The sequence below is a fragment of the Volvox carteri genome (assembly GCF_000143455.1).
Source record: "Volvox carteri f. nagariensis unplaced genomic scaffold VOLCAscaffold_120, whole genome shotgun sequence".
In the NCBI taxonomy this organism is placed as follows: Eukaryota; Viridiplantae; Chlorophyta; class Chlorophyceae; order Chlamydomonadales; family Volvocaceae; genus Volvox; species Volvox carteri.
Window position 1 is genome coordinate 138,970 of NW_003307663.1, and position 8,088 is coordinate 147,057.

An 8,088-nucleotide genomic window follows, 5' to 3' on the forward strand; every position below is an offset into this window, starting at 1 on the left:
CGACCTCCCAGCCGTGGTTGTATGCAACGACCAGCTCCTTCGCGACCCCCCGGAACACGGCCTTGCCGTCGGTGATGGCAGTCTCCATGGCCTCGATGTTCCTGAAGCATTCCTCGCCGGGCCGAGCCGCGAGGACGTTGCGCCACGCGTCCTCAATGTCCATTACCGCATTGTAGCATTTCTCGATATGCGCGCGCTGTCCGCTGAGAGACTTGTTCGCTTTGCCCTCGCTGGCGCCGAAGTCACATTTGAAATCCTCAAGGGCGACACGGGCCCGCTTCGCCGGTGGACCGTCGACCGCCTGCACGTCAGGCTTCGTGTCCATAAGCTTCTTAATGGTTGTCAGCTGCAGCTTCACGGCGTTCAGCTGGTCCATGGCAGCCAGCTGCTGCTTGTTCAAAATTACGCCCGGGTCAGCGGCGCGACGCTCCTGCGCAGCCTTGACATCTTTATTTTCCTTAAGTGCGACTAGTCGCGCTTTTAGTTCGGTGTACATCGTGTTGTAGCTGACCGAAGTCTCGCTGTCAGAATCGGACATTGTAATTGAGGGCACACTACCACGAAGCGGATCACCAAGGCCTACAGACCAACCGCTTCCCGGCAGCACCCAAACGTAGCTACGAACAACCCGAATTAGCCAACACTGTCGCGTGCCGCGACACAAGAGCCACACTGGCTCGTACGCCATACGGCAAAGACACTCCGTATTCGCAGAAAACCTTAGTTTTCAACGCTTCACGTAGAAAACTGTCAGCTAACTTCAGACAATGCAATATCGCCCGATAACTGTGCAAGCAAGCACAAGTCAGAACCCCGCCCACCCGCCCGTCAATGTGGTGGGGAAAGGGGGGAGGACGAGCCATGAAGTGAGCACCAGGGCTAAGAGGGGCAGCACCAGCAGGAGGCGGAGGCTAGGATTGGGGACCAGAGCCGCGAGGGACACGAGTGGGCCGAGAGGCGTCGGTGTAGCGCTCCAGGACTTGAGGGCTGCGGATCTGGGAGAAGGTGTGGAGCTCCTCGAGGGAGGCGCCGGCGGCCTGCGTGGCCTGGATAATACCACAACGAAACCCATGAGGGGTTTGCCCGACGTAAACACCAGCCTCCTCCAGGTGTTTGCCCACTCGCATGGCCAAAGTGCTGCTGGAAAACGGGCGCTCCACGAAGTGTTGGTGACCCCGGTCAGTGGGATGGAAGAGGTAGTCGGAGATGGCGGACCCTGGGGGGCCATCGGGGGCATGGCACAGCTGCCAATAGAGGGCGAGGGTGCAGATGAAGCAATGTCGCGGAGAAGGGCCGGGGTGCAGTTCCAAACGGGGAGCTCGGTGCCCTTTGGATGTTTTGGTCCCAAGTTGCTCAATCCATAAGGAGAGGGAGGGGTAGGCACCGAACAGGTCTGGTATTTCACAGAAGGGGCCACCATCCTGCGGGTCACAGAAATCATGTAGCCGCAGTTTGCCTGTGTCATGGCCGCGGTAGCTGGTGTGCCACATAAATTGGCAGCACAACATATCGTGTAGCAACAGCAGGCGGGCTAGGGAGGTGGTGGAAGCCTGGAATCCGGGCCAGAGGTGATCCATGAGGGTGGTAAAATCGCGAGGGGTAAGGGGCACGGCAGCTTGCTCCTCGTAGCCACAGTCGGCGGTGAGGCGACTACAGCCAGTCTTGTAGGAGGACAAGGCGCTGGAGCAGCAGGGGTTGCCGATGCCAGTTCCACAGTCGTAAGTGCTGCCGTGGCCCAAGTGGTTAAAACAGTCCGATTGTTGACGGTGTTGGGACTCAGATTGTTCACCCGACAGTTGGGGAGCCAGCAGGCCTCCAAGTAGACGAGCAGGTCGTCATCAGTGCAGGACAGCAGGTTACAGCCATGGGGCAGGGTGGCCAGCCAGGCAGAGAGGTCACAGCCAGCAGCCTCCTGGTGGGCAATGATTTCATGAGCCAACGGGTTGTCGCAGACGGTGGCGACCTTTGTGAGGGTGACGGTATAGATCTGGTGGCTGGAAGGCGGATCCAGTACGGTGGAGGGTACAGAAGTGGGGCTGAGGTGCGCGGCCAGGATCTGGGGCAGGGTACCCCCGGCCCTACCTGTGGTGCTCCACCTTGGCTCGTCATCTTCCTTACTTCCGTCTTTCCTTGTTCCTCGGGGGCCCCACCCCCTCACCCCCTCCGTGGGCCTGATCCCCACTCTGGACTTGTCTCAAGCTCCCGGTTTCTCTGATGCTGCCCACCCGGTAGGCTTGCCCCGCGCCTGGGTCCTGTCTCCTCTCCCTATCACGCCTACCTCACCTATCTTCCTCTGCCATTCAGGCACTGTCGGAGCCTACCCTGCCCCAGATCCTGGCCGCACATGTCAGCCCCACCAGATGCCAGGGGTATGACAGTGCGGTGTTTCCTGTTCTCCATGGCTTCTAGGTGTACAGGTATTGCCCCAGGGCCTTCAGCTCGCAAACTATGATTGTATGGGTAGTTTTACCTGCAGCTAGCCATGTACATGTAATACACACATATGTAAGGTGATTCATAGGTGATTTGATAATAGGTTATGAATTCGCTTATCATGATCATGATGAGTGAATCTGTTGAGTTAATCTGTTAGATTAATCTAAGAGGCCTGTCTCGCATTATTACACCCAGACACATGTCAATGGTTTTCATGAAATTTCATGGTATATTCACTGTTTCGCAATCACTGTGATGTATTACCTATCCGGGAATTATAAGAGCTCCGTCAGGCATTAATTACAGAATGTTTTCATGGCTGATGCATTCTTAATTCATACTTATATGACATACTTACATAAAACCGCTTAATCCCAGTGTAAGAATGATTAAGAATGCACACCCGCCGCCTCCGTATTCTTCAGATGTTCTTATCGTTCTTAAGCATTCTCCTAAGTTTCTTAACCCCCCTCCGTGTTTGTAGGGCATGGCAGTCTATGCGCGTTGCAGCTGTTGCTGGGGGTCTGTGGGGCTGGGTGTGTGCGCTTGGAGGTGCAATTTTAATACTGTTTCCAAAGTACTCTTAGTACTCACCCTCCACATTGGCCTGCTGCTGTAGATTTCCAATCCACTTCTTGCGGTTGTTCCATCTCTCAACCAGGGACTTCCAGACACGTGCGTGTATGTCCTGGTCGGTTGCTTCTGAGTCCAAGTGGAAGCCAGCCACGGTTCTGTCTCGCCCACCCAGCATAACCACAAAGTCCTCAATTTCCTTTTCGGTCTGTAGTCAAGCATGAGCACCCATGAGTATTGAGTGACAGTCTTTCAAAGATGAATAATTCAACCCTGCCCCTAACTTACCACTTCCAAGTAGATCTTGGATGCTGAATTGAAGTCCTTCAGGACTGGATTGAAGAACTTGTACAACTTCTCCAGGATGTACCTCTTGGCACGCTGCACACCCTGTGAAGTCCCACTTCCTGATGCATCCTTGGTGCCATCACGTTCACCGTCGCCCCCATCTCCTTCGTGGCTATCCCAGCTGTTCTTCCTCTTCCGGGGGTTTGGGTTGGCAACCGCCTCAAAGGCTGTCTCAAGCCCATTGATGAAGTTTGGTGGCACCACGTGAACCAACTTGGGCTTGACACTCTCCTTGAACTGTACATTCATTAAGCAGTGCAGTGTTGTACCTCTCAGTAAGGAGAATTTCACATATAAAACGCAGCAGATACACACAACCTCCTCAACAAGTGACTGGAGTGGTTATGTTTAGGGTTTGTAACAACATCACGTTTAGTCTGCAATTTCACTAGTAAAGCAACAGTTTTCTATGCTTACCGTTTTGAGGCTCACCCTGTTGACCTGCTGCTGGTCAAGAAGGTCTCTCTCCCTGAATCCCATTTAGTAGAGGGTGCTGTCCATGGTAGCCTTGGCTGATCCTGGACTGTTAAAAGCCGGCTTGAAATCCGACTTCCATTTATCATATGCTGTGTAGAACAGCTGGAACGGCCTACGGCCGATTTCGAAGCCTATTTTTGCAGCCATATCCCGAACCTCCACTGGAATGCCTTGAAGGCCAGGAAGGTCACCTGGACTAGGTTCAGGAACGTTCTGAATGGCCTCCTTCGATAATGCGAAAGGAATGGGTAGCAAAGAAAGAGGGATTCGTGCTTGACAAGTAAAGCAAGCAAGTTCATCAGGATAATCGGCGGCGCAAAAGGTCACAGCTTTACCATGCGCTCATGTGCTGATTCCAATTCACAGTATTCCTCGGACTCTTCAGTGGTATCAGATCCTGTAATGGCTGTGACCTCTCTCCTACTGTGCCGTGATGAAGGGCGGACAAGGTCGACCGCCGGCTGCACTGCTTGGTCGATCCTTCTACGAAGTCGGCAGGATTTCAATCCAGTGCTTGTAATTTTCTTGGACTGGGGAGGTGAATGCAAAAGACCAAGCTCTGCTAACTTCGTTTCTGGCTATGCATGTAGCACACTCTTCCTCAAGGTCCATCGATGATCGTAATCATATCGCAATATTGCCTATATGAATGACGAATGTAAGCAGGATGTAGTCATTCTGGACTGATGTATGAAGATGTGTACGGCGTGATTGCAAGCGACCTGTACCAAAGATGGGGGCCCTTGTGAAGCAGCTGCCCGCGTTTCCAAAGCACGTATGGTGATGTGGAAGGTGCGGAAGTACGTTGGTGAAATATAATGTGGTAGGACTGGAGAGAATAGTGTAGCAGTATAATGTATTGTGAGTGTAGCTGAAGCTTTCATCGTGGGCGCGTCTCGTTGCAAGCTAAGCAACGCGTATACATGACGTGTAGCATCAGTCCTCAGTTCACTTCTTGTAACGAACATCAGCATAGGTCCAAGCCCTCTCGCTTGGAGGGATATATGCAAACAAACATCCTGATAGGTAAACTCGCATGCTACCGAGCATTCAACCGAGCACATGCATGCTTAGTTGAATGGTGAGATGCGACCCCCCTTCATTTCGTGCTCGGCAAGCCTGCCACCGTGTGCGTTCCGGATATGTTGGCGATGTTACAGAGACGCTGCACCTTGGTTTCTGTGCGCCATGCATAAAACCAAAACCAAAACCGACCAAAACTACACGTGCCCAACTGAAGACACACCGGTGGTTGTGCAGCAGCTCTTGAGGCTTTGTCGGCTGAAATCCATCCTGAGACGCTGCACCTCGGTACCTGTGCGCAATGCGTACGCTGCTTGACCGCGCCGACCAAAAGTACATGTTCCCAGCTGAAGATATGCCCGGTGGTTATTCAGCAGGCTTCGAGCTTGCTGCTGGCTCAATTCCATTCGTAGTTGCTGCAAGACGGCTAACGCAGGCACGGCCGAATGCGCTGCGAAAAGCTGTTCCAAGCCCTCAGCGGCATCCATTTTACTTGCAAGGTTCTGAACGACTTTCGCGATTCTTCTCTTTACCTAATTCCGCGTTGTTATTATTTATTTCGTAAGAGTGTAACTTGAGTTAAGTCGGAACAATGTGCATTATGCGCTGCGCTACCGAAAGCAGGCGCCTTATGGCTGATTCTTCGCCGACCGCTTCATCTTCCGCGGCAGTTTCAAGAGCCCAGAGTTGCAAGCTACGACGTTGGCTTTCAGTGCTTTTATTTACTGCAAAGCATCCACGCAATAGTCCAGCGTGCGGCTATGGCCAACATGCCCACCTGCGCAACGCGCTGGCGCACCTGGTCCTTTTCCGCCAAGAAAATTTATATACCTGTACAGACGCATTTTGCGAATCGCACGCGCGCATCCGCAAGGCAAAATTCGAGAGAAAATTCTTTTGGGACGATGTACGGATTCTCTATTCGCGTAGTACGACCGGACACATTTGTGCGAGAGGCTGCTTAATGAGGCAAACCGTTCATGGATTTCGAGGTGTAATTTATTACAGAAAAGGTTGCCGCATTTGCAAGACTTAGGCATTGTGTGAATGTGGACGGGTCCTGCAGGCCAAGACCCCGAGTGCCTATGCCCCGGAGTGGAAGTTGGCTAACGAATTACTGCGAGGCCAGGAACACCAATTGAGTTAACTATTGCTTGTATTTATAGCTTAAATTCTGCGCAAAGCGCACATACTTTGGTAGAAGGTAACTGCGACGGCCGGACAGAGGTTACGCAATTTCATAAAGCCAACCGAACGGGCTACAGAGACTTCATAGCTAAATCAAAGTTATTGCTTTAACTAGTATAGCAAACAGCTTCACGCGCGGGCACTCTGACGTCGACATGGCCGATGATGATGACAGGACTTCTCGCTTTGTACCCATCCAAAAGCACCGAAAAGCATAGGATTGTTCTGAAATATAGGGTAGGCAAGGCATTGCATGGTCGACTTAAAGGGAGCGCATGTTGCCCCGGCTGCGCTTTATGGGCCTCCAGGAGCCCCAAAACGGTTTGTCTAGGGTCGATACATTGCAGATAGATCATAGGTGCTGGGCTGTCGGTCATAGGTGCACAGCAGCTGGATGGCTTTCAGACTGCCGGTCATGGGAACCCGGGAGGCGTGCTGTTGGTGCAGGGCAAACCAGGGGCTGTCGGGTGACCGGCGGAGATGGATGGGCCACCCCACCTCACCCATGTGTTGTGCACAACATCCAAACAATTATAAAAACCGCATACGACACAACACCTGCCACTGCCCATCCGGGATTCTGGGGGTGCCTCTCCCTAAGTTAAATTACTTAAGGGTTGATGGCTGGTTTGGCATGCCACGTGTTTGTGCGCCTCTTCTGGTTGTGTGTGTGATGACTCTCCTATAAATGTCCAGTCAAACAAACGGGGGAGCCACTGGCTAAATGACTTCAATACGACAGGGACCCTGGGGGATTCGTGTGGGTGTGAATGATGCATATGCTAATATCACTGAGGCCTCCGGCCCCATAAATCTGTGTGGCTGTTTTTTCCTTCGGGGGGTGAAGTAAGGGAGACATGGCGCTCCGTCTCCATCCTTCCTTCATTTCACCCTCCAACCCTCACTCCACCCTCCCTCAATAATCCCTCCACAATACCATTTCCCACTCTTCCTCCACCCTTCCTCCATCATCCCCCCCACTTTCCTCAACGCTCCCTCCCAACATCCTCCCTTCCCCTACCATGTGCCCTCCCTTCTTCCATCCTGTGCCTTCCCCTCTGCTGTCCCCTTCACTCCCTTGGCCTTCCCTCCCTCCGTTCTTTTTTTGGAGTGAATGTGTGTGCCCCACCATCCGTGTGCTCATGTGCCCACGTACAAATGTGTGTATGTATCATGGGTCAGTACGGGACACCTGGGAATTGACACCAGACCCACCCTAACGTGGGTGGCACCTCTGTACTGTTCCAATTCCCGGCCCGCCACGCAATATTTTCCCCCTTCCCCCTTTTGTTTTGCCATCCCCCGACTGCGGCCATGATGATGTTAGAAGGAATGCATCGCCTAGGTTGAGGGGGCCCCTGTCATGCCCTGAAACACGCCCTCCTAACCATTCTGCCCCGCTGCGTTTTCCCCCTTTCCCCCCTCGTTTTGCCATCCCCCGACTGCAGCCATGGTGACATTCGGACACATGCGTCGCAGGCTTGTACGGGAGGGTATACGGTGGGGACCAATCGGGTAGCTACTAAGGGGGCCATGGGGGTTTCACGAGCAGTGACATGCATGGCCAGGGACAGCTATGTCATCATCAGGCAGTGGAATACGGAAATGATTACAAGGCGGATGCTTGGGCCAGCAGCGTATTCACGGCCGCTGGTGTGTACAGCATAGGCCAATATGCATGTGACCCTTTCATGACCGGTGGAGGCATGGACTACCAGCTACATGCTGGGGTGATGACATGGACACTCTTGTTTGGTGGGCGAAACCCTGGAAGGGGTGCACCACGCACAGCTGGTCCCGGGTCACGGCAGTGGATCTCAGGATCGGGGTGTATTGGTGACGTGATCAGCATTGTTGCCAGTGTCTCCGATTGGGGGTGCAGGCACAGACGTGGGCATATCTCACACATCCACAGTGTTTTGGACAGGCGGGCTTTACTAAAATCGTAATTGGATCCGGGGGGAGGGTGATGAACAAGCCAATTGAAGCAGAGGCGTGACAAGCACTGTTGGCTGAACAATTGGTGTTCCTGGCCTCACCGTA

General features: G+C 53.1%; 2 protein-coding genes across 2 annotated transcripts in view; both read right to left on the bottom strand.

The window, feature by feature from the left end:
- Window positions 1-609, bottom strand: part of VOLCADRAFT_108466 (uncharacterized protein) — a gene marked incomplete at its 3' end in the record, with an annotated part of 1,571 nt that extends 962 nt beyond the window's left edge. The window contains exons 1-2 of the mRNA XM_002959046.1: window positions 448-609; window positions 5-427 (exon numbers count right to left, since the gene is read on the bottom strand). Coding sequence (XP_002959092.1) covers window positions 5-376 — 372 coding nt within the window. The 5' untranslated portion in view covers window positions 377-427; window positions 448-609. The remainder of the gene's footprint in view (window positions 1-4; window positions 428-447) is intronic.
- Window positions 610-3,005: 2,396 nt separating this feature from the next.
- On the bottom strand, window positions 3,006-4,481 carry VOLCADRAFT_108467 (uncharacterized protein). Its single transcript, XM_002959047.1, has 4 exons — window positions 4,170-4,481; window positions 3,775-4,059; window positions 3,298-3,594; window positions 3,006-3,217 (listed from the first exon to the last, which is right to left on the bottom strand). Exons 2-4 carry the CDS (start codon window positions 3,835-3,837, stop codon window positions 3,020-3,022), a joined length of 558 nt encoding a protein of 185 aa, XP_002959093.1. The 5' UTR covers window positions 3,838-4,059; window positions 4,170-4,481; the 3' UTR covers window positions 3,006-3,019.
- Between the last annotated feature and the right edge of the window lie 3,607 nt (window positions 4,482-8,088).

Bases quoted from the DNA above. Each gene is read 5' to 3' on its own strand.
- VOLCADRAFT_108467 (XM_002959047.1), bottom strand. From the start codon at position 3,837: ATGGGATTCAGGGAGAGAGACCTTCTTGACCAGCAGCAGGTCAACAGG. The intron at 3,595-3,774 runs GTAAGCATAGAA...ATGAATGTACAG, and splicing joins ACAGGGTGAGCCTCAAAACG to TTCAAGGAGAGTGTCAAGCC. The intron at 3,218-3,297 runs GTAAGTTAGGGG...GCTTGACTACAG, and splicing joins CCAAGATCTACTTGGAAGTG to ACCGAAAAGGAAATTGAGGA.